The sequence below is a fragment of the Numenius arquata genome, chromosome 6 (assembly GCF_964106895.1).
Source record: "Numenius arquata chromosome 6, bNumArq3.hap1.1, whole genome shotgun sequence".
In the NCBI taxonomy this organism is placed as follows: Eukaryota; Metazoa; Chordata; class Aves; order Charadriiformes; family Scolopacidae; genus Numenius; species Numenius arquata.
In genome coordinates, this window is record NC_133581.1 from 22299156 (window position 1) to 22327046 (window position 27891).

The window sequence follows — 27891 nt, forward strand, 5'->3', positions numbered from 1 at the left end:
TGAGCAGGGGATGACTCCTCTATGGATGTACCTGCTGGTGTCACAGAGACCTCAGGCAGAGGGAGCTGCTCTAATGCACACACCAGGTTCTATAGAAATCCTAGGCTTTTTTCCAGCGTATCCAGTGTCTTATTTCTCAGCTGCTGGTTATATATTTTACTGCACAGATAATAGGTGGATTATCAGGATTCAACTCAAATCTTTTTTTATTATCTTGAACGTTTCCTGTTTAAAGATGAAATCCAAAGTTCCAGAAATAACATTATTACCTGAATTTATAGTGTTTGGTCGAGGAGCAGTCTGTTTATAAAAGCGAGAGGGAAAGGAAGAGTTTGGATCAATGAAATTTCCTTATAAACCAGATTAAATATGCAGAGTCTTCTTGGAGAAAATGTAAAATATTAAATTATCTGCATGTTGGCCCAATTCCTGAACTGAGTTCTTTTTCAGTCCTTTCTGATGATTACTATGGCACTTGCACTGGCAAGAATTCAGTAAGGATAGCTGATAGAATAACATATACTTTGATACGGCTTGTACTACTGATGTATTTTATCAGCTATTCCAGCCGCTGGCCTGCTGCAATCAGTGTATTCCTATGGATTTCAGGGGGCCTCCGCTGGTTTAACCTATTGAAGGCATGTGCCAAAAGGGAGAGATAGGGGTGGGGTTTTGGCTTTTATTGCATTATGATCCCTACCAACATTGTAAATCTACCAAGCTATTTATCTAATTAAATTTATGAATGGCCTTTCATCTTATCTAAATACTTCATTGTCTTGGTACTGTTACTGTATCTATTCTATAGCTGGAAAGTGATGGGAAATTGCAGGTCACCGTGGAGATGTTCACTGGAGCAGGAACTGAAGCTGATGTATTGATCTAGTGAGTGATGTAATCACGGTGATCTACGTCCTCCTGAGAGAAGTGCAAGACATAGACCCCAGCTCTCAGTACTGTGGCAGTCACACTTAGCACTTCCTCCACAAGCCTGGCCAGGGCTCTGCCTTGAAACAGTTTTCTTTGTATGAAATGGAGACAGTCCTACACATCTCAGGTTGGCTCACTGCACCACATGTTCTGAGAATATTTAAGGTTAAAATGTCAGCTGTACCCAAGTACAGTTTGTGCTGTTTTGTTGTGTCAATAGCTGGAAGGGTGATTAGTATTAGTACTTCTACTATTAACCAGAATCTGAAATATTAACTCAGCAAGCAGCGTAAGCTTAAAATAATTAACTGAATGGCATTTGTCTAAGAAGAACAAAAGGAATACAAATAAATGGGGATATATAGAATGTGTATATAACATATATATACGTGTGTACATATACATACAGAAAAAAACAAGGCCTTTAGTACTTCCCCTGCCTTACGCAGAGATGGCCCAATGTGCGTCCTTGGCACCATGTTTATTCCTTTGCTGTAAAGGCCCAGTGTTTTTAAAGGAGCAGCTGCAAAATGATTCTCCAGACTTTATATGGATGATGTCACCTTATCGCTGAATCATAATGGCAGTGTAGAATCACAGAAAGCTGCAGAATTCATTTCCTCAGAATGTAAATTCCCAACACAAAAGTGTATTAGACTTTGGGTTTATAATTTGGCTATAGGAAAAATATTGAGAGCAATTCCTATTTAAATATATTTTCAAATATCTGATCATGCCATGGGTCCCTGAGCTGATGCAGGTGGCAGTACTAGCCCTGGCTAACAGCAGAAACAAAGCAAGCCTCTGCCACAGCAAACTCTTAACTTCGGTGTAATTTAGAATTATTTTAAATATTTAATTCCAATCTGCAGGATCCCTTGCTGAAAAAGGCCAGTGACCCAGTACCCTACACTCTATAAAGCGATTAAATCTTCAACTGCCTATAAAGTCTGAAAGAATATGCAGCCATTCCTTAAAGGGTTAAACAAAATCACCATAGAAATGCAAATCAAACCTTCACCTCTATTTCTATTTTACCTCTAATGTTCTTGCTACCTTACCCTTCCTTCATTTCTCAGATTTTTACTTTGTCCTACCAGAAAGAAAAACATCTGTTCTACAATAGAACAAGTTCTATAAACTCTTCATCCTCCACATATTTTATCAAACCAGTTAAAGATCCCTTTTCCTTTCACAGCCTTGAAGTGGTTTGCATAGTTTCTTAGATAATAAAATAATAAAATTCTGGGAATACTTCACACATCAGGTCCTTCGGGCACTTTCACTGCTAACGTAAACAGAAACTAAATTTATGTTGTTATAAACTTCAAAATATTTGAAGATAAAAATCCCACTCAGATGGCTGCTTTCCTCACTCCAGCCATGTATTTATGCCAAGTCTAACTCTGTTGTCATGGCTGCTTAGTCAACTCATTAAAAATAACATTTCGCTGGTCTCCAACTACCAGTCGTATGGAATCTGTTAGAGGAAAGGGATGTGGGCTCTATAAAATGAATCCAGATGAGCCTGTATCGCTTTAACATCACCACATTAAAAGCTACACCATTCCAGGAACTCCTACCTGAAGAATCTTATTCAGCCTCCAAACCTCAGAGGTAAAAAAGCCTGATTTTGTTCCAGAGAATTCTTGGTCATTTAGAAATGAAGCTTATTCTGCAATACCTTGGTAGGGGTGAATCCAGGGAGATACTGCACGTGTTTTGTATCCTACTAGAGAGCTGCATGGAAAAACTTAGCTTGCCGTTGCTTCAAAAATAGCATTCTTTGGACGTCTTGTCTCGGTTGTTCCGGAAGCAGATGCAAAAGAACTCTGCAGAAATCTCAAAGCCACATTGATAAATATGTTCCATTTAACCCTGATAACTGTAACTGTAGATCTGCTATACAATTCTTCTTTTCCTTTCCTGTTACAGTGACTTTGCCCCTCAGTACAGAGGCTGCATCTCCCCGCAGAGGCAGGCCGGCTGCTGAATGCTTCTGGTCTCTCACCAACAGCGTTCAAGATAAAAAGCAGCAATGCTAAGTTACAAGATAGAGCAATTTACATGAGATGAGGCAAAAAGTAGCTTCACACAAGAGCATTCTTTGTGTGGCATCTTCACATATTCTGCTACGAGTATCCCATTCTAACTTCCATTTTCCATATACGTTTAAATAGTAATTGAAGTTGCTGTTTTCAAACCTGGTTTGTATTCAATGCAAGTAATTACTTAAGCAACTCTTCAAAATTAACACAGCTAATATTCTCACACCAGGTGAGAATATTCCAAAAATACATGAGCCCAGGCTGCTTTAACCCAGGTGTACACTTATGCCTCGGCAATCCTGTGTAATTTCACCATAAAGTGGCATACGTCACCACCCTCTTTTTCCTCTATAGCCTGCCCTCTCCTTCCAGGAGGGGGTGAAGTGTTTATTTCTGCTTTACTCTCTCCCAAACACCCGCCATTATCACTTTGGCTTCCCTAGGTCACTGTGGTCCTGTGTCCCACCCGGCCCTTCAGTTCTTCACCTGGGCCAGACAACAACCAGTGCCAGGGTCTCCTGCAACAGCCCCAGGTCAGTTCCCCAGCCAGCAGGGGGTGAGGTGGAACAGAGAACACGGGAACTGTAAGAGCTGCACTATTGCTATGCATCGGCTTTCGAAGTACCAACCTCCTCCTCCCGCTCTGTTCTAGTTCAGGGGAACACTTGTGACATCAGTGGTGGCCACACACTCTGAACTCCCTGCACCCAGGACAAGGACACACCAACATACCTCTGTCTGCCACAGTTAAGGCCTCCTCAGATGAGGAGTATTTGCATTAAGCACTGTAGCAGGCAACAGTTAACAAACGTAGGTTTCTCCAGATTAAGAGTAAGCCCTCCCCTTCGCTTCGCTGCACCAGCTCTCCGGTAATCCATTTTGGAAAACAAGCACAAACTAGCAAGAAACTCATTTTTTATCAGTCACTGCAGCTGCTAGCCTGGATTGCAACATCAACGGTGATTCATGGTTCAGATGCATTTGAAAAGTTTACAGCAACTATTATTCAAGACTGCTGAAATTAACTAATCATTTTTTAGATTTATTCACTTTGGAAAAAAAAACTTCAAACCCCAACGGCATTCAGGTGGAAGCTTCCATCTGCTAAAAAAGCAGGTCAGCCAAGTCACACTTACAAAAATTTTGTTCTGTACCCAACCTCCTCCCCACCAACCCCACAAGGCTTCTTCCTGCAATTTTCCCCAAGAAAAAATGCCTGTGCAGAGCTATAAAGATCTTTTGGACACATTGACCAGACAACTTTCCTGACATATCCCAATTTAATACAACTAAGCACCAGGGACAATTGCAGCTTAAAAACCAGATCATCTTCTACTGGTATAAACAGTGACAGTAAACAGCAGTGCAACTATTACAGTTATTTCTTGGAAAAGGCGAGAATTCACAATGACTGGTCATTTTCAATAACCAACCCGTAAGTTCTCTTGCAGGAGCCTTTAGGCCTGGTATGGATTGGCTCACTGAAGTGAACACACCAGGCAACTCTTGACACGTGGAAATGAAGTTTCCTGAATGGTAACTGCAACCTGGTGCCATTATTTCCAAAGGGAAACTTCGTGACTGTAACTGCTATTAAATGCATTTAATACTCAATTTCTTCCAATCCTCCTGTAAATGTTAGGTATAACATAACTACACTTAACAAAATATTAATAAAAGCCATTATCATTGATGTTATATTGGTTTAATTTTGACTGTGACTTTACTCAAGTATACTCTAATTTGAAGTACAATGCAACTCATAGCTAAAAGTCACACAGAAGTTAGATCAACACCCCTCCCCTTTTCCAGACTGACTTAAGTCACACACGCTGTAGTCAAGCACTAAAAACGAGCAGCTAAGATCAAGATGCTCCCTTTCCCCATCTATGGAAATACCATTTTAATGCATACACTGCAGTTCTAAGAGCCATTTTTATACCAGTTTCAAGAAACCAGACCTGTTCATACTAACTGCATGTAAATTTTGCCAAGTGTCTCATGAGGGAGAGTAATGCTACAGTTCAGTGACATTTTCTACTCCTTATGTTCTTTCTATTCCACACTTTTGGTCGTGATTCTTATCCTTTGCTCTTCCTTAACAGAGCTCCTAACTCAGTGACTAGTTACAAACAAGCCAAGCAGCAAAGCCTCCTGCACAAGTACATAAGATTGTAATAATTGCATTTTAGACTGGGCAAGAATACAAGGCTTAGTTATGCTATTCCAACAATCTACAGCTGCAGCTTAACCTTCTCCAAACCTTTGGCAAAAAGAGTTATTTATAGGTTCTCATTCTATTCTCCTGAATTTTCATTAGAAGTTGTTTTTACTTGCACCTCCTCCTATTGCCTTTTTCTCACACCTCTGCAGTAAATTTAGTTGGAAACTACTGGTTAGGACTGCTCTTCCGTGACTTGTGGTTCCTCCCCATCTTCAGCTTTGCAGCACCGACAAGTGAAATACATGACATCGTACTGTAGTGGCACCTACCACTGAACTGATCAGCTCCAACAGCAAAGTTTAACACAAATGAAACTAAGGACAGAAACACAACCCTGTTATTCAAACAATGTTAAATTTCACTAGTCTGCACCTTACTACAACCTGCAATTCCCAAACAGCAGAACTTGGCATAAATTAAAGTCAACCTTGAAACTATACTTACATTCCTCTATCCTAATAAAGGATATTTAGCTGCAGAACCTTACTGAGTATACATGACATCCACTTGAGAAGCACCTTTTACCTACCCAAAAATGGACATGAAATGAAGGTAAACCCTGCAGCCCCTACACGTCTAGCATCAATGATGGTGTTACTCTACAGCTAAGACAGGAAACAATTGCATAAATTGAAGATTACTCTGCAACACAACTGGGAAGAACATACCATTAGGAAATTTTTTGGAGGGCCCACGTTGTCTCTGCTTACCACTGCTACACAGAAGTTACAGCTACATCAAAAGCTGCCAAGCACTTGAGACAGAGAGCTAAGTGTAGTTGGTGCTTTCCTTTCTCTCCTAATTGAACTAGAATCCACAGAAATATCCCAGTCTCATTTGTACTGCTAGATAAGCCATATTTCTAAAATGCAGAGATAGTGTTAAGGGAAATGGAATTTTTGTTAGCAATTCCAGACGTTAAATACCTTTTATGAATGGCATTCGGTTTACATAAGCACAATACCTACATTTACCAGGCTGCACATTGTACAGTAAATTACTGAGGCACCTGAAGAAAACTCAAGGGCATCAAACTTCCAAGTCTGCAAGAGGCCACTACTTTTAACTGTAGGTTACGAAGCTGCCTTTCACAGCAAACCACCAGCAAAACAAGAGCAGTAAACCCACTCCCTCAGCCACAGCACTTTAAGGTACATAAATGCCAACTATTCCTCCCCTTAAAGCAAGCCATTTGATGGTGTCTAGTAGTTTTCTCGTACTGTACTTTTTCATCTCCCACAATGCACAAGACAGTAGGTAAAGGCCTTCCAGCACTGGCAAAACCAACCTTCAGTCAAGCAGACGCTACTGGTTTGCATTTAGAAGCACATCACCACCACTGCCTTTCCACAGTTGAAGTCTGAGTATCAATGAGAAAAAAAGAATTTCACTAGGGACAAGGTTCTAAGCAGCAAGGTATCTTCTGTATTTAATAGATGACATTTCAAGCCTGTACAATGCAACATAATTAAACTTTTTTTTTTTTTTTTTGCCAATTGATTTGAGAAACAGGCAGCTAACAGTGCCACTTCATTAAAAACATGCATGTGACCTGGGGAAAATTCAGAGCATTAGGAAGTTAAAAAGCACATACTGATAAAGCATACATTGGACCACGAGGCAAACTCCCACCATTTCTTCAGCAGAATTTCTTGATTTCCCTCCTGTCACAGCAAATCTGTAGTGTCTAATCTCGTCTGTGACCTTATTTAGCATTAATTTGCATGTTAAGACAATTATTATAAAAAGAATCTTAAGATGGTCCCAGTCTAAATCAACTCCCACTGATGTTTCCTTCCATAAGCAACCTAGTTGTCAGTCAAAGCTTTTCTACTGGGAGACGTTCAGAAACAAGTCAAGTATCACAATGTTTATTGATAGATACAAGTATATAAAATCAGGGCATGAACATGTCTTGATAAATTAAGTAGACTTAATTTCAGTACTATAATAGAGGGACCAATTCAAATTTCTCACCATGCCATGTTTCACACCCACGAAAACCTCTTCCAAAGGGCATTAAACCATCTCTTCAGCTGATCAGTTTTTGTGCAAGTAAACTGTTTCTTTTAAAAAGACTTGTGCACTTGCCCAGGCTCAAAGATATTAAAACCTAGCACATGAAGCCCATTACTAGAGGTAGAAATACAGGCAATATACTATTACGGCAACAACCATCGATTACAGTTAAGGATTCTCTGTAACAACCAAATGGATAATCAAATATTGCAACAACTCAAGTATTACACTGAGCAAAGTGCATTTCTACAGTATTCAGTGTTGCTATTCAGTTTTCTAACTTAAAAACAGCCTATGATAACTGGCAGCAAAGAAGATCCTTGCAACAGACTGCTTCTGCTCGAGAACTTATGATGTAATTATTGCATGCTGCTAATACACTGTTACCTAAACATTAAAGATACTCTAAAATATTTTTATTGTAGACTATTAAGACATACTACAAAAACCTTTTGCAGAGGATATCCTATTGACATACTTCTGCTTTAAATATTGTGAAACATTACAGCGGAATGAATTTTCGCAGTGGTTAGGTCAAATGCAGTTACATCATAGCAACAGTATGTTTGCACAATTTAAGGCTTTGGCTGGTTCTTTAGTCAGCTTCTTCTTCAGATTCTTCTTCTTCAGCAGTTTCCAGCCAGGTTAGCCACTGGTTTACCTGCAGTTACACAAAATTGGTTTAAGGCAGTAGGTACTATTTCCCCACTATATACTTCTACAAAATACTGCTTTTTTCCCCCCAACTCATTTGAAAAAAAAATCTTTCAGCCACACTTTGCACTACATGGAAGTCTCTAGTGAAGAAAACAGATTTCATTCATCTTGCCTCACTCCTTCCCAGTGAAATACTCCATGAAGTTTCTAGAAACTAACGAGTCGTAAACACTGTTTTCTAAGTGTTCTCACACACTCCAGTGCAGCAGAGATCACAAAAAGACAAATCTCTAATGTTAGCAAGTTTACCTGGAATAAAGCTTTGCCTTTCCCTGGAAACTCTTGAGTAATGTCTTCTTTCCATGCCAGGAAGGCTTCTTCTTCAATTATCTCCATGTCGTAGAAATGCACAAAGAAGCGCAGTAACATGCCTACAGAAATAAATTTACCTTGTTAGCTTTATAACCTTCAAAACAGCTTACTTGACTAAGAAACGTAATGACAAGCCTGAAAGCCAAACACAGACAGGAACAAGCAGACATATTTTGGAGAGTACCTTGACGCGCATACCTTTCGGGAAGTTATTGTTGTAGCAGTGCACCTGGAGTGCATATAAAGCACTCACTTGCAGATCAACATGGTCATGGAGGAACTTCTGCATTACCGGCTTGAAGGAAAGAAGCAGTTGTTTTTCCTGCTCTAGCTGCTCTTTAGATGGAGCAGATGAAGAATCCGATTCGTCACTAGGTGGGTTTACTTCACTAGAAATATACTGCAAGAAACTAGACAAAAAAAAAGAGGGTAAGTTCTGTAAACTGATAAGCAGCTAGGTTTCATGTTCTGTAACAGTAAGACCAGTACTTTCTAAGTTCCATTTGCTACATACTACTAAAAATATCCTCCTGCTTGTATCAGCAGTTAGGCGAATGCACATTAGATTAGTACTGTGGTTGACCATGCACCACAAAACTCCTAGTTTTCCTTCTGTTATGGCTCTGAAACACTTTAGAAAAATAATACATCGGTCTAGACTTCCTCCCAAGCAGAAGCAACACTTCACACTGATGCAAGCCTGCAGACTTTTTTTCTCAAGTATAATGGATATTTAATACAGGGGAGGTCCACTCAGAACAGTTTATCTCCGTATGTAATGTATCTTTTTCTGCAGAGCTACACATCAGCCTTTACAGAATTAGTGACTTATTAGCAGCTTAACAAAACATGCATAACTACATCAAAATGGCATCTCACCTGGTCATCAATATATTCACAAATCCCTTATCTACATGAAGTTTGGGTGAAATGTTATCTTTAATCCACTTATAGATGGCTTGAGGGGATGGATCCGATTTAATTTGCTTTAGCAGTTCCTTCTCCAGTTTCAGAAGCGGGAACAAGAAGCTAAGCCCCTTCCCTTCTAAGATCTCCAGCATGCGGTCCTTGTTCTGGTCAATTTCTGACAAGTAAATAAGAAAGACACTCTTAAGCGCTGGTGCTAATCAAAACCTATGATCAACTGTTCATGGGTCTAACCACCTCTTAACATACATGAGAGCTGACTGCATCAACTGTATGTTATTTTACTCTGGTGTAAAAAACTAAAGGAAAAAAACGCTTTACACATACTAACATGAGGTGTTATTAAGAGCTATGTCATAACTCTTACCTGGTAACATTTTCTGCATATTCACTTTGCTTTGTTGGAACAATTCTGTTAGCCATTCACGATCTTGCAACTTAGCTAACTGTTGAAGGCAGAGCAGGAAGAGAGGGAAATGAGTGCCACTTTCCAGCGGTTGAGCCAGCTCGGAAATGCTCACCAGTTCTGAAATAATGGCACGGGCTGCAAACTGCGCTAAGTAGGATTTCACCAGTGGGATGTCCACCTCCAGTTTGGGGCACTGGTCCAACACATTCAGGAACGCCTAAGACACAGTAAACACAAGTTGAAATTCTGAAGTGATTTTCTTGTTGTGCACAGTAATACTCTTACTACATAGGAGCCTCACATTTCTTTTCTGCAGTGAAATCACCTACCAAGAGATTCCCTATTTCCAGTCACTAAAATCCTGTACCTACATTTTTGCCTTTCATCAGTTCTTATGCCCTTCAGAGGTTTCTGTGTTATTTTTGCCTCCTCATATCAAGATGACTTAAAAATCATGTACTGCCTTTATGCAGTCTAAACATCACAAACAGCCAAGCAACAAGGACTGTGAGCCTACCAGATCACAGTACCTGCATGAAGTTGTCACTTGTGGCTATTCCCTCCTGCTTGAGCAAGCTGATCAGAGTACTTGCTTTCTCTTTGTCTTCATCTGATCGATCTAGGGATTGAATGATTACTTTGCTCAACATCTCAGGAATGAAGTGTTTTGGAGCTCTCATTTCTCTCACAGTATTGACAGCATCATTAGCATTTCCATTGTTCAGATACTCAGTCACAACAGCTTCCTAGATGAAAAAAAAATACCTATAGTTAAACAAACATTCATTTGTAAAGACCACATGCCAGGCTTCAAGAAGCACCATTACATGCTTAACTTACAGTTTGTTTAAGTAGCTCTTCCTTAGAAGGAGGTGGTTTCTTGGTGGTCTTTGCAGGCTTCTCTTGTATAAGTGGTGGATTTGTTTTAAGACCAAGTTGAGGAGGCTGAAAAAGACAGTACCAGAATTTGTTTCTTTGCAGTACACGTATATACTTTTATATCATATTTAAGAACACTAAATTTGTACAAAGGCAGAAGAAAGTAAAATTAGGTTTTCAGACATTATTTCCTGCTCTGTGCAATGAGAGACCTCTCTTCCTTCCCTTATAAACAACTGGTCTAAGTTTTACACACATAAGAAAAAGTAAGTACAGCCAACAATATACAGTAATTTTTATGTTTACCTGTCCCAAAGGTGGTGTTTGAGTGCGTGGTGGTTGAGCACTGGGAGGAATCATAGTTATCTGAGGCTGAAGCTTTGGCACTTGGTTTTTGTTCATTAGAAAAGACTGAGCAGGTCTCAGGCTAATCTGCAGACAGACAAGTCAGAAAAAACTCAAACTGTTTCAAGTATTCTGACCAAAAACGCACAGCCATGCACTCACATCAACCGATCCCACTGAAGCATGAGTTTTCCATTTTTACAATGTTAACACTCAAATATAGATTAAGCCACACACATACTGAAATTCCCCTGAAAGCATGACTCAATGAATCACAACTTGCTACAAGTTACTGGTATTTAGTGCCATTGGTATCAAGATCTGGAATTGCTCCTTTTAGATGCAGTATGTTAGAGACCCAAGAAGATACTATGCATGTTTGCTCATGTATTTTACAGCCAAGATAAAACTCTACTAATTGCTCAGTAATCAGGATACAAGCCTGGTTAACACTCAAAATAACGCCATTTTACTTTGTGTTTGACATTTTGCCTATTAGCCAGTTCTTAAAAAAAAAAAAAAAAAAAATTTAGGCTGGTCCAGCACTTCAGGGTTTCTAAAGCTCAGGATTTTCTGAAGTTTTTCATTAAATGTATTGTAATCAATATGATGCATGGGAACTGATGTCAGAGTAGTGTTCTTGGGGAGGTGTGGGGAAGGAAGGGACACCCCAAGAAATTGCCCTCATATCTCAGTCTTGCTCATAGGACGCTGGATACCCTAAGGAAAGTGAGGGGTAAGGTGAAAGAGGAAGGGACAAAGGAGAAGGAGGAGGAGGAGGAGGAGGAGAAGAAGAAAGAGTTCCAGCATTAGTCCTCATAATAACGCGTCTTGCTATAATCATTGGGCAATATTTAGAATAGGCTTTAAGTAATGTAGGCATGTAATGTACCTCATCTGCATTAAGCTGTCCTTTCTTAGAAAACCGAGGTGGCATATCCTTCGACTGTCCTTGTTGCTGGGATAAGAGTCCCTGATTCTGGTTATGGTAGAGCTGGCTTTGCCCCTATTTCAGAAAGGGAGATATAGAGAAAGAAGTGCAGATGATGGAGTGGCGTACATCATATGGTAAGTAGTACCAGAGGGACCAGAGGAACAAAGATTCTATTTGCCAGGAAGGGAGAAAGAAGGAGCAGGGGTGGTGGGAGAGTAGCATCTATCCCTAAAAACAGGGCTATCTTTTAAATAAAACACACCATTCTGACCCACCAAAGCCACATGCACCTTTTCTTGCAATAAAAAAAAGTGTATTCCTTGCATCTCTTGCACAATTTAAAAAGTGGTTTAGAATTTTTGTATCAGCTGAGCATCAGTTCTTATCAGAATCAAATCTGAGAAAGTCTTTTAACATAAGCAGACTATAATCCATAACATACGCATCTGTAGAAGAGCTTCTAAACATGCTGAAGTCACTGTCAACATCATCTTCCTTACCTGACTTTTCAGAAAAGATTTGCCTAGTTCTCCAAACTGGGATTGAGCAGAAGGCATGAGGTGACCCCCATGGCCATTGAAAAGTTGGTTTGAACGATGGCGTCCCATGGTGGGTGAAAATCTGTCCTGAATAACCCCTGGACCAGTACCAATTCCGCTACCTGTATTGTTAAGAAGACAAAATACAATTTCAGTTATTGTTCAATACAGTACAGCTGCAGTCATCACATCACCCTTGCAGTTTCCATGTACCTGGCATTTGTCCAAACATATCAGCAAGCCCTCCGAGTGGGTCCCTGTCAAGTTTCATCCTGGGTGGCATAAAGGGTCCCTCCAGAAAGAAGTCGCTTCTCATCCCTTGAGACATAGGAGCAGGAATAAAAACTCCCAGATCCTTTAAAACAGGAATTATAATTTTGATCAGTTTGGAGTAATAGTCCCCAAGAAAGCTTCTAGCCCCAAACTATGAAAGCCCATCTGATTTTAACCCGTAACCCCCTACTGTCACACTGTAAGAACTCCTCATAAGTGCACAGCGTAAGTTTTGTGACGTGGAGTAAAGAATGGGAGGATTCATGTTACACACTTAAGCAAAAGCCAAGCACAGACTTTACATGCAACACTTACTTTTACTGCATCTTGACGGATTTGATTGATAGTCTTTGGTCCATTGTCAAGAAAAGCTTTGCGAGGAACCCAGTTGTGTTCTCTCAACTCCACAGTATCCTTGGAACATAATGAATTATTAGGAAAACATTCAAGACAACTTTGCAAGAAAAAGGAAACAGTAAGCCATTTTATCATCATACCTGCAGCAGGAAACGAATCCTTGCTGGCAATTCCTTACTTGACATCAAGGAGCGCATACGGGCAAAGTACTGATCCATTAAGGACTGGGGGAACAAAAATGAAGTGAGGGCTAATTCTATCCATGTCTTAGGAGTCTTTTCAGGAAAGGTGACCATGTTCAAGACACCAAAGATCATGTAACAGAACTGACTGCTCCTTCCTGCCACCTCAATCTCCTTGATGGCAGCAGAGCTTAAGGATAGCTAATACACCACAACATCTTAGCCAAGACAAAGACAAAAACCCGGCAAAATTCTCATTACTATGACACCATTTCAAGTTTACATTCAGAACTTGTAAGTCTGTGTCCAAAAAAGTATCTATCATATCACCTAGTTGTGTACAGAACAGTTCCTCACCACAACTTTTCAAGTAGCATTTAGAGAAACAACATTCTTCATTTTATGACTTCCTAATGACCCTACCTGCATTCTGGAAAGACATTTAAAACCATTTCAAATATTGGCTCCTTTTGCTATGAAGGGATTTGATTCAGGAGCAATTGCTGCCACTCTTGTTCTCTGATAGTCAGACCTCAGTACTTAGGAATAGAACACCAAATACAGAAGGTTCAGACAATTAAAAAGACTCGGCCACAGAATTTAACTAGTTCAATGACTGCAGTGGATACTCACATACCTTGGCTTTTGCATGGTCTAATCTAGGTCCCACTGTCCTCATTATCTGACAGAGGCACTCCAAATCCTCCCCCATATCTTTGAGTTGGACTCTCTTCTTCTTTTCCAAAAGCTGAAATATTAAAGGGGAATTAGGCATTTCATATAAATGACAATTAGTAAGTAACAACTTTATATACAGGGACATGCAGAAACATTTTATCTTATTCTGAAGACAAGTGGACTTGAAAATTAGGTTTTAAGAATTGCTAATTTAAGTACTTATTACTCATAAGCGCATGTACTTTGAAGTACCTGTGGTACTTCTGTCTAGGCTAAACGAAATTTTCACTTGGAGACAATTCCCATGGCTTTGAACAAAGCTGATTTTACTTTCTAATCACACCAAAAGACTGTTTATTTCAAACAGTGGGGGGTAGATAATTGACAAGAAACATTTTTCTGGTAATTATGGTCCAAGATTCCCAAAGTAGCAAACACATTTTCATTTTTCAGTTTAGAAGTCCTATTTTGCTCTTAGCCACAACCCAATCTGAATACTCACTGTTTTGACGCACTTATGAAGGATAGATTCATGAATAAGATCAAGCTTGCCAAGTTCTCCAATGAATTTGATGTTCCCCAGCATCTTGATCTTGGCAATGGCTCTCTGTTCCTCCTCCTCAGGGAGGAGGGGACCATCATGCTTATCATAGACTGGAAAAAAAAGAAGCCTGTTTAACAAGGCTGTGGAAAGAGAAGATAAATAAATTGTATATTAAAGTGGTTTTAAAGCTTACTATCAACATTTCTGGTTCGGTTTTCAAATTCATCTTGAAGTTTAGATATTAAGAGGCGTCTGAATGTCTGAGAAAAGAGAAGAAAGAAAACAAGCTGATCAGTGCAACTATACATATTAGCAAAATTTACATTCCAGATCAAGAGATATACTCACTGTGCTTTGCTTCTGTCCTGGATGACTCTCTGCTGATGGGCCATCAAAGTTGGGTGCATCTTCTGCCAGTCGCAGACATAGTTGAGCATACAGTGAGCTATACTTGGGCTCTTCAAGGGCTTTGTCTACGATCTAAATAAATTTAGAGTAGGGCAGCATGTAGTAGGATGCACTCATAATTAGGAAAGTGAGCTGTATGATACACACTGGAATATTACCACTCTACGTGATCTAGGAACATCTAACTTTTTCACTATTTCAGCAAAGATACAGAAATAACATTATTTTGTTTTAGCACTAGTCTTAATACTGAAGCAAAAGAAAAAAGCTACTTTATGGAATCATAGAATTGCCTAAGTCGGAAGGGACCTTTAAGATATGAGTCCAACCATTAACCTAAAACACTACCAAAACCACCACTAAACCACATCCCTAAGCACTATGTCTACTCTTTTAAATACCTCCAGGGATGGTGATACACCCAACATCACTACAACCTCCTTTCAGGCAGTTGTAGAAAGTGATAAGGTCTCCCCTCAGCCTCCTTTTCTCCAGGCTAAACGATCCCAGTTCCTTCAGCTGCTCCTCATAAGATTTGTTCTTCAGACCCCTCAACCAGACCCCTTTTCTGGAAACACTCCAGCACCTCAGTGACTTTGCTGTAGCAAGGGGCCCAAACCTGAACAATGTATTCAAGATGGGGCCTCACCAGTGCCAAGTACAGGGGGACGATCACTTCTCTATCCCTACTGGCCACACTATTCCCAATACAGGCCAGGATGCTATTGGCTGCCTTGGCCACCTGGGCACACTGCTGGCTACTATTCAGCCAGCTGCTGACCATACCCTCAGATCTTTTTTTGCCAAGCAGCTCTGTGCTACCAAAGAGCTTCTATAATCCTTAGCCAATGAATAGGAAAAATTCAAAGTTTATCATCATAACATCAAAGTTAGTATCGCAAATCTGATCTCAGATAGAACAAAATGACATAGTTAAATCAGGGTACCAAGAGGTCACCTGTGGTATATTCTCCAAGACCATTACGCTTGTTCATCAGGAAAACAGAAGAGGGGGTGCATGGATTAAATCCACTAACTAGCATCTTTGATTATAAAAAACCCAAACAAACAAGAAAATCCCTGGCCGTGTCTAGTGATTTTTGAGACTTCTAAAACAGAAAGTTAAAGCACTAAGTCTACTTCCTCCCCACTATGTCCTTCTTACACAAAAAGCAGGAATGATATTTCTGCTACATTTGGATTATCAAACACCACATTAACCATGTTACTTCTGTACCCCGTCAAAACCACCCAACATCTTTTTTAACATGCAAGAAAACCTTAGTTAAAAGAAATGCAGCCAGCTTACCAGCAGTATGACCCCTTTTAGGATGAGCTTAGATTCTACACCCACATTGAGGAGCTCAAGGCATAGCTTGTCAAACTTTTCAGGAGTAAGCTTATTTAGTATGCTAAAGAGGAACAAACAACAATAGAAATCCAAATTACAGATATTATATACATGCTACAAGTAATTTTAGACCCAAGTTTACCTTTACTTCCTAACTTTATTAAACTAAAATGGAAAAATGCCATTTTCCATTTAACTATTTTTTTTTTGGAGAGCTCTTTAGAACATGAAGTATTATTGAAGACTGATCCTCTCACAAGAATTACTTCAAGTTTTTGCTGCTGCTGGCGTATCAGTTTCTGCCTCCTTCCCTCTAAAGGGCACCACATGCCTGCACCCACCTCCCCCTCTCCTGGAACTCTTCAAGACCCACATGTTTTCCTTTCCTCCAGCCCACTTATTCAAGATATATATTGCTGAAGAAAACTGTAAAGGAAAAAAATTAGGAGAACTTACCCTCTTACTTTCCTGAAGATTGCATCATGTCGTTCTTTGTCGTTTGCGGAGTCGTCATCTCGTCTAGTGCTTCGTGAAGGAATCCATTTCTGAGCGTTTTGCCCTGGGGTTTTCCCCAGGAACTCGCTGTAAAATTTTTAACACCATTGTTAAACAATTGATTTCAAGAACTGACCTTTTAACCCTTCAGTATTGCCTTACTTAAGACTAATACTGTTACTAGCTTTGTTAAGAGCATGCACTTACCCCTAACAACACTGCAACATCTGCTGCATAGTAAAGTAGTCACTCAACAATAATGAAAAAAAAAAAGGACACTCAAGAAAACCCTCTAAACCTTTAAAGTTAAATGCACGAGAAGTCTTGGCATCTTCTGCCACTCATGACACACACACACTTTTAACAGATTATATACTACCCTGCCACAGACTGGAGGACATAAACTTGTCATGAACTCAGTAAGCATTCCTTGTAAAACTTTATAAAGATACTAGATTTTCAACTCTCAATCAAGCATTCTCTGCCTTTAAATCATGCCAAATCAAAGAGCAAGATGACATACCTGTTGCTGGCAGTCTTGGGATAGTGCTGAGGTGCACCCCTACCACCTCCTCCGCCTGAAGAAGCACTGTCAAAAACAACCATGTAATCTTGTGTGAGTTCAAAATCCCAATCCTTTCAATTACATGTCAGTTTTGGTATAAGCATAAGACAAATTTAAATTCTCCTCAAAAGACAGTTTCTACTGCCAAGTGTTCACCAAACAAACTAAAAGCACTAGTACCTGAAACGAGAAGCACCCCCTTCTGCAATCGCACTCTCCACTTTGGCGGCTTGACAACGAAGAATCTTCAAAAGAATAAAATTAAATTGACGGGGTGGGGAAAAACAAAACCTAGAAAGACAAATCAAGTATTCATATTATAGTTGTTTTACTAGCATCCATAGCACCTAACTTACATTAAAAGTACAAATGTTTGTTGGAAAATGTAAACTCTTAAACACTAAACTTCATAGAAAATAAGAAAGCTCTCATTTATGCAGCACTCTGGATACTCACAGAAAGGTCAATTTAGTCATTCTAGGCATGGGGTGAGAGAGGACAGATAAGAGAATCACGGACTAAGAAAGTAAGACCCTCGAATTTACCATGTCAAACCCCAAAAAGCACTTGCAAAAAGAAAAAAAGTAAGTTTTTTTTCTGCTAGTACAGCATGATTAAATGAATACCGATACGCTTTACAAACTATGATGAATTATGGCAAGACAAAAAGACAACTAGTCACGTTTCAAAGTGAGAAGTATCCAATCACGAGATGTACACTTAATATAAAAGGTATGTATTCTACATCCAAGTTCAAACGGCTGATTAAGCTATTTAATAATGAAAAGAAAATATCGCCCCTCCCCACCTCAAATTTTAGCTTGCAAGACAGCAGCAGGAATAAAAATTTCACTGCACTGCTCACGTTGCAGAAAGCTAATCACGGGGACAGAAACGCCCGGGGAGCACGTGAAAAAAACCACCACCCACACAGGCATTTTGAGGCTCCATCACAGATCTGCTCCGAGACATTATAGTACTGAACACACAGTCACCTCCTCGGAAAGCCAGCCCGAGAAAGCCCAACAGAAGGCACCCCAAAAGGGTGAAGGCAGAGGCCGTTACTCCCGCGCCCCGGCGGATCCTCCGCATCCCGCCAGCGGCCGCGGCAGCGCGGGCACGAGGAAGGGCTCCCAACATGGCCGCCGCCGAACAAAAGGGCTGCGGGAGCGGGAGGGGCGCCACCCGCAGGAGGCAGGCGCTACCCTGCCGCATGGAGCTGGCGGCTCCGGCCGCACCGAGCCGCCTCCCCTTCCCCCACCGGGCGCCGCCCGTTTTCAGGCTAAGGCGCCGCCAGGAGCCCGGCCGGCTCTTTGTTCTCTGCAAGGGAGGCGAGCTTCGCCAGCAGCAGAAAACGGCGGCCCCGAAGGGATCGGGACCCACCGCATCACCACCCCCGCTCAAGCAGCGCCTCTCGCCGCCCAAGCCTGAGCAGGAACCACGGGCGAAGCGAAGCTACTGCCGATAAATACTGCTTCTCGGTAGTTCGCTCCCCTTTCCGCGGCGAACAGAAACATGAGAGGGGAAAAAACAAACAAACAAAAAATCCCAACCCAATGCTCTCGCCACCGACTCTTGAAAACAAACAACTTCCGCCGCCCCCCCCCCCCCAGCAATGCGGATCCTAAAAATCCTAAGACCGCAGCCCGTTACGCGTACCGAAGCGGCTCCCCTCCAAGGGCACACCTCTCGGGCAGCCTGGGCCCCAGAGACCGCAGCTGGAGATCGAGGATCCTGCGGCCGGTCTGATTCCCCGAAAGGCAGAGCTACGGGCCGGCACTATCCGACCCCATTGCCGTCGCTACAGATGTGCGGCTCTAACCTCAAACGCTCCTGCTTAGCTTCCCCTCCCCGCTTAGCAAGGGCTGCCGATCTCCTCCACCCCTTCGCTTAGCATCCGCCGTGATCCGAAAGCGGAGAGGAGGAGCGGCCACTGACCTGAGCCGCCATTTTGTGCGGAAGAAAGCGAGAAGAAGCCGACGAGAAAATGGCGGCCACTTCGAGCAGCCGCCATTTTAAGCGGCGGCTGCAGCAGTACCCACTCCCTCCCGGTCCCAGATAACCCTCCCGCCACTCCCGCGTTTCTCACCTTCCCTAAGGCCTTGTCAGCTTCCCCGGGTCCCGGCGGCTACCAAGGGCAGGGGAAAAGGCAAGAGAGGGGGGGGGAGGGGAAGGGAGCCGGGGACCGGGGCTGGGGGGGGGAAGGGGGGAGCGCGCGAGACAGAGCGAGTCTCCGAGTCACCACAGCCGGAGCAGCCACGGCCCAACGCGTCCCTCCGCCACCTCCATAGAGAGCCGACTCGCTGCCGCGTCTAAGGCGCACGGAGCCAGCCCCACTAACTTTATTACCCTTCACGCAACCTACCCCACTTCCCTCCAGCGGCCGCCAATCGCCGCGGAGGACTCCGCCCGTCTTGCCAATCACAAGCGAGAAAGGGGGTGGCCTCAACGGCGAAGTGGGCGGAGGAGGGAGGAAGTTTGGTTGAACTGTGCCATCGCCGCAGTGCAGCATCCGTATTCGCAAAAGCCGTTACGCCACATGGTTGGCGGTACGGCCGAGGAGGGAAGGGAAATTTGCGCAAGTGGCGTACCCCGTTAATGGCGGTGGCTTGGCTGCTGTCTTCTGCTGTGTGCTCCTGTGCTTCCACCATCACAGAACCCCAGCTCTAGAGGCCTAGAGTGTGAGTTACAGCTGATTCTGTCACGTTCATAGAAGGGTAGTTTAAGATATGTATTCTCATAAAGGGGTTTTTGTTGGTTTGTTTTTTTTAATGATTTAATAAATTTATTTAAGCCTAGGTTTCCCTTCAGTCAGACCACGTTTCAGTTTTGGCTGAGGTAAAAAGTTAGCTGATTATAGAACGTAGTCCTCAGCTGAAGGAGGAGACTTGCCATTTGAGATCCAAGAGCCTTGTCTGTAGGGATCCAATTTCAGGTTTGCTTTCCGGGTTTGGAAACTATTTCTATCTCAGCATGTGCTTTTAGCTATTAACTGGCTGGTCCGTGGCAAAGCGTCCTGCAGGCAACCCACGGACAACCAGGATTCCTGAGAGACATTTTAATGTATTTAGCGTGCTGAGCACACAGCTGCTGGGGTTTTCTTGCTGCTGCTCAGTTAAACAAAACAAAGATGGCCAGGCTTTTAGCTGTAGGTGGAAGTTTGAGTCATGGGAGACTTCCAGAGACTTACCAGTGTGAGGTTTTATCCTGTAACAATCAGGTCTCAGTCCCAGATTGTCGCTGAGCTAGCGGTTACCTGGACTTGCCAAAGATTCAAATTTACCTGCCCTAGATGGGGCAGAACAGAAAACAAGAGTTAAATAAACCTGACAACAAACTCCACAAACATCCACATCTGCTTTGTTCACACAAACGCCTTCCACTTTCGGTTTGTATGACTCACTGTTCAGATGACTGGGAGAAAGTGATACATGTAATAACTCTTGAACCGTATGTATGGCAAGTCCAAACAAACGATATCGCAGAACTTCCAGTTTCCCAGAGCCAACCTCATTCCTAATGCTTTCAACACAGTGTGCCACCACGTCCCAAGAGTTATATAAGGCCTACGGAGTGCCATCATACAGGAGTTCTTAACACTGCATCTTATCTGGAATGAAGTTTGTTCAAGGTACCTTTCCCCATCTTGTACCCATAAGCCTTAAGGACAGTTTACCTATCAGATAGATTATGTTATGGAAAATCTTGAATAAACTACCTGAAAGTAAGTTTTGAGCACATACATGTTGCGTAAGGGTGAACATAACCGTGACAAGTACTTGTCACACCAGAATTTTTATATAATGACACTTCCCTGCATTTAACAATATTCATGTTACTGCAAGAGCTTGGACCTCACATGTGAGTCTGCAAAAACATAACTGTGCAAAACTGTTAAAATCAATGGAACCCAGTTTGAAAGAAGAGGTCAGTGGGCACAGAGACAACAGCAAAGCCATGAAGAATTAAACCAGTACTAAAACCAGTTAATATTATTGAAATAAACATTCTCAGAGTAAAACGGGTAATAAAAATATTTGCAAATCTTAAAAACTGAAGTGAAAGCAAAGATTTTGTTTTGCATTGAATGACAGAATATTCTCATGCAGTGTTTCCAGCATAAGCATTCCAACATTGTTTAGGGCAGAGACCTCACAAGTGAAAATTAAATAGAATTTATGGTTTTTTTGGGAGGGGGAGGGGGAGCGGGGAAGAAGGGGAGAAAAGAATGGAAAACCTGCAAAACATGGTAGGTACATATTGACAGACTAAAGTATTACCTTATTTGTTTATTTTAAAGCATCCTATAAAATACTTATTGCTATAACAACAGGAAAAAAAATCCAACATTTGGTTGGTAAAAGAATAGCAGCAAATGATGATTGTTTTCTTAAACCTGTGATTGGTTTTTTGGCACTCAATCCTGCATTACATCGAGGCCAGCAAGATATATGCTATTCCGTAGATCACACAGATTTTGGCAGGTGGGAACCTAAGAAGTTTCTGCGCTTGGCTGCTCATAGCTTTCCTTCACATTTCTGCCACACTTTGTCAGCCACATAGACCAGCTGCACTAGTACAATTGATGAAGGCAATGAACTGCAGTACAGAGGACAAAAAAGATTGTGAAATGCCTTCTATTTTATACATCTCACCTACTACTTAAATTCCATAAACTAACATGGAAGACACCATTATTCATGTCTGAAAACATGGGAGCTCAATTGTTTATGTGATTATCCAGTAACAAATTTACCTAAAGATTTTTTTCCCAATTTGTCCCTTTGACTTCACCAAAAGAAATCACAAAATAATCAGCAAATGGAATTTAATAGCTATCAGTTTCAGTATCACCTTGAACCCATCAATCACCTTAGCGCATTGTCCAAATTCCCTCTTGTTTTATTTTCTCCCTTTCTCTCTTCCACTTGCCCTGAACACCAGTGATGCTTTAATTCAAATAAGCTGTTTTACAACTGACATAGTGGTAGCTCTGGATTTGTTTCTGCAAGTCTAAACTTGCAGAATCTACGCATAATTCCAACCAGAGTGTACTGCCACTGGAGGAGAAGGGTTGTCTGTAGAGTGTCGTGAGGAACCTGCTGCGTTGCAGACTGTGTGGCACAGAAACAGGAGTTGGCACAGATGCAGCATCTGGCTGAGAGGAAGAGGAGTACCTCTTGCTGCACGTACGGCATAGCTCAGAACCCAGACTGGCTGCTGTTGTCTACCAAAACAACCCACAAAATGTGGGAAAGGAGCTTAGCAGAACTGGGAGGTTTTTTCCTGACTATTGGCCAAGCTGGAATTCACCATGACTTATCCTGTGTAGTAGGTTGCATTGCAGCAATGACAAAGCTGAGCCCTGCTGGGTGGAGATTCCAGACAGTGCTGATGACAGGGTGGCTGTAGCAGTGTGGCACTGTAACATCTCCAGTAAATACTGCATCTCATCACTGCACTGGTTGTGGATCTGGCTAGGCTGGGTTTTATGCAGAGTGCCCCAATAATGTTGTATAGACATGCATAGAATATGAACAAAAACATCCACGTAGAGAATTACTGCAGAGTATGTAATTCACTGAAAATTTACACCCTAGTTTACTCCATCCTAATTTCTCCAACATAATCACCTCCTGCATCTTCTTACTTTCCAAACAGTTTTTCTGCCTGCCTTTTCAAGTGAGCCTCATTTTTCTCCAAACCCATGTATATATAGTTCCTGACCCACCCTATGAGTGAAGCATCTAGCATGATGGCACAAACATTTAACCAATTATACTTATACAGTTCTTCCCGTGATAGGATTTCTCTCTCTCAAGGACAGCTGTACTGTAGAAAAAAGGCCCGAGAGGAAAAAAAACCCAACAAAACCCAAAAGCAAACTGAAAAACACACCTATATTTTTCATTTAAACAAATTTTTTTGGCACTTCTACTGAAGCAGAACGCTCTTAAAGGCAAACCCATTTATACTGTGCAGATACACTATTACAAGAATTGTTTGCATTGTCATTTGGAAAAATGCACTAGTGTATTGGTTGTGTGCCTAATGTGTACAGTATAGCATGGATGGTGTTAAAGCGTTGCAGAAGCTTTGTGATTTTTCTGTACAGGATATTAATTTGCAGAGTATGTATTAGTATTAAACTTTTGAATATCTGTAGAGATGACTTCTAGTGAAGCTGATTTAAAAATACTCACTAAGGCAAGAGCATTCCAACCCTTCTAAACAGTGGTGGGCTTCTACCCACTTGGGAGGTCACTTCTCTTTTCTCTCTCTTTGGAACAGTCTTTGCAGTAGATTTCAGCGAGTCTTCTATCTAATAAAACAAATGATTTTGCTTTCATCCAGTTGTCTTCTTAAATGCTGTTCCCCATACCTTAACTCAGCACCTGAATCTTCTGCTGCCCAGAACCAGTCCTTTGTACCTTTTCAGATATATTTTTAAAAAATAATTAAAATCTCCTCATTCTCTATTTAAGACCCTGAAGACTTGCTAAATTTCTTAAGTATAACAGTTCATCTGGCAATTACAATTGCACAGGACTCTTACAGTGGTTCTTTGTCAGAAGCATAGGAGATATTTGGGGTGTGACTTTTTAGTTAGCCAGTGAAAACTGCCTAGAATACTCAAGTGTCAGAGATACTGATACTTAATCAGGGAATGTTTATACAGGCAACTAAGGAAAGCAGGGCAGTGCCCATAACAGTACAGCTTGCTTTGCTTTCAGAGTCCTATTTAGAACAGTGAATATTTTTAGCCAATATAATTGTACTAATGCATAATCATCATAACTTTCAAAGAGGAAGATTGCATGTATATTCCCAGAATTGTTTAAGGAAAAAAAAAAAAACAAACCCAAAACCCAAACCCAACAGTGACTGTCTTCTCAGAAGGTCTAGTTCAATGAAAGATGAAAGCTGCAAAATTTTTACATTCTCTAGTCTTCTAAAATGACAGATTTGTTCATATTCTTTAGCATCAGCAGTGAGTGTGCTGTACTGCAATGTTCTGTTTCTGACATTGATTAGCACCAGCTTTACAATTAAGTAAGAAAGCCTTAAAATTTATCATTTTCATTATTTGCCAAGAGAGTTTTTTCTTTCTCCTAACCAGTGCCAGTTCATGTTTGAATTACCTTAAAGCATATCTATAATTTGTAATTTTTATAGTTATTAATATTTCAGTTTTCTATGTTAATGTCTAATTTTGACACCTTTTAGGCCTTTCCAATATCATGTCTTAGTGAGTTCTGTGGTTTAATTGTACAGTGTTTAAGAAGTAATAATTCTTGTATCAGTTTAACATGTATTGGCTTGATTCAATTGTAACCTGCCTGCTTAGGAGGTTTTGTGGCAGTCATCTTCTATATGAAATACCATATTCATAAACACCTAATGGAATTGAACACAAATTTAGGTTGATTGAATTGGAAGAGCATCAGAATGTCCTATAGCTGCATTGCATTACTCTTATCTTTATAAAAATATATTATTGATGAACTCAGAAGCATGGATAGGAAATTACTTACTATTATTAAAATGCTGCACTTGGTATTAAGAAAATAATTTTGTATTATCTTTTCCATTGCAGAAAACGCTGTGTCACAGTTTGTACATGTAAGAAACATTAGGAATACACCACAGAACATGTATATACTTTTAGTGGCTTGTAGATAAGGGCTTTTGTTGATGTAGTGAGCTACTCCTTGCTATTTGTCTTACTTTTCTATGGGCAGAAATGTAGTGTATCTTTTTACAATTTAAGGTAATATTAACATATAACAGTTATCAATCGTTTCTGTTAATACAATTCCTATTTATGACAAAGGATAGCATTAATACTCTGTTAGATGTCTCTAAGGGCCAGATTTTCTGTTATTTAGGGATCAAATATCCACTTGAGCTAGATATAGGGTGAGGAAAAGTTCCTTAGCATTTTCAGTCATCAAGAGGATGCAAAAATACAGAGAAATCAGGCAAATAGTTATAAATTCAGGTTAACCTTAACTGCAGTTCAAAACCTTTCCTTAATGTAAAAAGATGATTACTTGTATATATAAGCATATTATTTCAAACCTGTATTTTTAAATAGGTTCAAGAACATTAGACCATTAGATTACAATAAACAGCATTTCCATTGTTTGACCTGTGGTTCCCCTTATTAAATCCACTCTGCTTACAGTGTGTTAAAATTGTTTTGTGTTTCTATAGAGTATTTTTATATTGGCATTCTTTAGTCCTTAATCCATTTAAAGCAAGTGCAGCTACTCATTGAAATGATGTGGGTTTTTTTCCCCTTTTGGAGAAATTAGCTTGGTTTCTAAAGAACGTGCATAAAGGGGGCTTCCCATTCATACCCAAATTGTTGCTTATACCTACTTTGGAAAGAGATAGGAGAAGAGAACCAAAACCACTATCAGAACGTGACCTAAATCAGGCCAAACATCTGAAGACTGTCAAATGTTAAAAAAAAAAAAAAAAAAAAAGCAGCTAGATCTGACTCTGAAGCTAACTTTTATTAGGCAGTAGGTATTTCTGCCCTTATGCGGCATGATTTTATGTCATAAAGTAGAACTTGAGCAGGTCCAGAGGAGGGCCATGAAGATCGTCAGAGGGCTGGAGCACCTCTCCTGTGTGGGCAGGCTGAGAGAGTTGGGATCGTTCAGCCGGGAGAAGAGAAGGCTCCGGGGAGACCTTATTGTAACCTTTCAGTACTTAAAGGGGGCTCATAAGAAAGATGAGGACAGACTTTTTATTAGGTCCTGTAGCAATAGGACAAGGGGTAATGGTTTTAAACTAAAAGAGGGTAGACTCATACTAGGTATAAGGAAGAAATGTTTTACCATGAGGGTGGTGAAACACTGGACCAGGTTGCCCAGAGAGGCTGTAGATGTCCCATCCCTGGAAACATTCAAGGTCAGGTTGGACGGGGCTCTGAGCAACCTAATCTAGTTGAAGATGTCCTTGCTCATTGCGGGTGGGTTGAACTAGATGACCTTTAAAGGACCCTTCCAACCCGATCTATTCCATGATACTATGAAAATGTTAAATGTGTTCTGCAGATTGAAAATATTTAATTCTGTGGGGCAATACAAGCCATTTCAGCATCTCAGAATTATTTCCCATTACCCAGCTTCACAAGTTTAGTGAATTTAGGAAACGAATAATGATTAACAAAAGGTAAAAAGGACTTCAGAGATATATTTAATATAATAATATATATTTTATTATATATATTATTAATATAATTTCATACTAGGTAGTTATTCTCGTTACTATAAATGGGTTACTGAAATTATTTTAATTTTGCAAGGCTTTCAGGCTTAGCATTTACATGCTGTGTGTCCGAAACAGAAGTTCCATGAATCGAAGTTAACACATCTGCCCACAGACCTGTGTTAGTTTCAGATGTAAATAGCTGGGTCCCTAGATTGAGATGATATTGGGTTGAATTACAAATTTTTCTAGAGGTTAAATTCCTAGGTAATTTCTAGTTTCACCATTGTTTAGATACTGTGAGAGCTGAGCCTGCTGGGATTGAAGTATTTAAAATAGTGACATAAAAAACACTCTTCAGCTAATCAAAAGCCCTTATTCCTTCTCTAGACTCATAGTACTGTATTTTTAGCAAGTGGAACTCTGTTTAGGCCCTAAACTACTGACTTAATGTTAGTTTTATTAGGGATTAATTAGACTCAGCATTTTATCCCTATTGTATACTTTATTGACTCGATTATTGAATGCAGCAGCTCTCAGAGAATTAGCTGAGAGCAGAGGTATAGGGTGCTTGCTTCAAATATACTGATTTTCCTCTAGCTCCATTAGAAAATAACAGGTTTATTACTGTCGTTTCCTAAATAACATCAGTGGAAAAGCTTAAGGAAAATAGGAGTCAGTAATTTAAGTTTAAAGCCTGTTCTGATTAAAGGAGACAGTTTGGTTTGTCCACCTTTGTAGATTAGAAGCTACAATGTAAAACTTCAGTAAGATCTCAGCTTCTTACTCCTCTAAGGGGCTAAAGTACCTAAGAGAAGCCAAAACATATACAAATTATGTCAAAACTATTCCTGCCAATGGGTATTTCCATCCTCAGTTAACTTGGTAAAAGCTTTCTGGTGTTCCTTACACTTGTCCTTCTCTTCCTTGATCCTGATTTTTTTAAGTAATAATACACTTTTAGCCAGCTCCCCATTCGTCTTGCTTCTAGCAACCACATTGTAAATATACTCACATTATGTCTTTTAGCCAAACAGATATAGAATCATGATAGCACTGTGGCAAATAGAAAAAGTACAAGGCTGTGGGTATGTCAGCAGGAGAACACTCTGGAAGAGGAGTCCAAATGCCCAGAGTTTATGGATTAATTAAAATTAGAACTTGAATACTTTCAGCCGTGTATCTTAAATTAAATTATTAAAGCACTTTCTAAGTAAATGAAAAAAAAAACAACAGTTAAATCAAATTAATTTTGAGCAATGAGAACGTCTGATCTGATGAGAAATATAGCACAGTTTAATAAAAAGATAACTAAGATTATTTGTCCTGTATATACCTACATAGAAGCCACAAAGAAAAGTCCAAGCAAAGCAGTTCACCTCATATAGGTAAATAAGGACTAAAGCTTCTGCTTTTGGGAGTGAAACAATAGCTATATTCTGTGAGTATTTATAAAACTCTTTTCCTTTTTTAGTACTCTAAGCTACGTTTCCCAGTTTCTCTTTTCATGGCAATCAGAACCCATAAGGGATT

General features: G+C 40.5%; 1 protein-coding gene and 1 non-coding gene across 7 annotated transcripts; both read right to left on the reverse strand.

Moving 5' to 3' along the window:
* Nucleotides 1-6606: 6606 nt before the first annotated feature.
* On the reverse strand, nt 6607-19474 carry EIF4G2 (eukaryotic translation initiation factor 4 gamma 2). 6 transcript variants are annotated; one of them, XM_074148570.1, is made up of 22 exons: nt 19226-19474; nt 17317-17427; nt 17095-17160; nt 16533-16658; nt 16035-16137; nt 14666-14797; nt 14511-14577; nt 14276-14427; nt 13733-13843; nt 13054-13137; nt 12872-12970; nt 12497-12638; nt 12245-12405; nt 11703-11816; nt 10772-10897; nt 10427-10531; nt 10117-10332; nt 9545-9803; nt 9130-9334; nt 8449-8660; nt 8188-8309; nt 6609-7882 (listed from the first exon to the last, which is right to left on the reverse strand). In XM_074148570.1, the coding sequence occupies exons 8-22, from the start codon at nt 14357-14359 to the stop codon at nt 7817-7819; spliced, it is 2106 nt and encodes a 701-aa protein (XP_074004671.1). In that variant the 5' UTR covers nt 14360-14427; nt 14511-14577; nt 14666-14797; nt 16035-16137; nt 16533-16658; nt 17095-17160; nt 17317-17427; nt 19226-19474; the 3' UTR covers nt 6609-7816. The 6 variants fall into 6 exon arrangements, with proteins under 6 accessions (XP_074004676.1, XP_074004675.1, XP_074004677.1 ...); XM_074148571.1 differs by having other exon boundaries at nt 17317-17381; nt 19226-19450; XM_074148572.1 differs by lacking the exon at nt 19226-19474 and adding an exon at nt 18796-19093.
* On the reverse strand, nt 11489-11661 carry LOC141466268 (small nucleolar RNA SNORD97). Its single transcript, XR_012463304.1, has one exon. It is a non-coding gene; the product is annotated as a small nucleolar RNA SNORD97 (small nucleolar RNA).
* Nucleotides 19475-27891: the final 8417 nt, after the last annotated feature.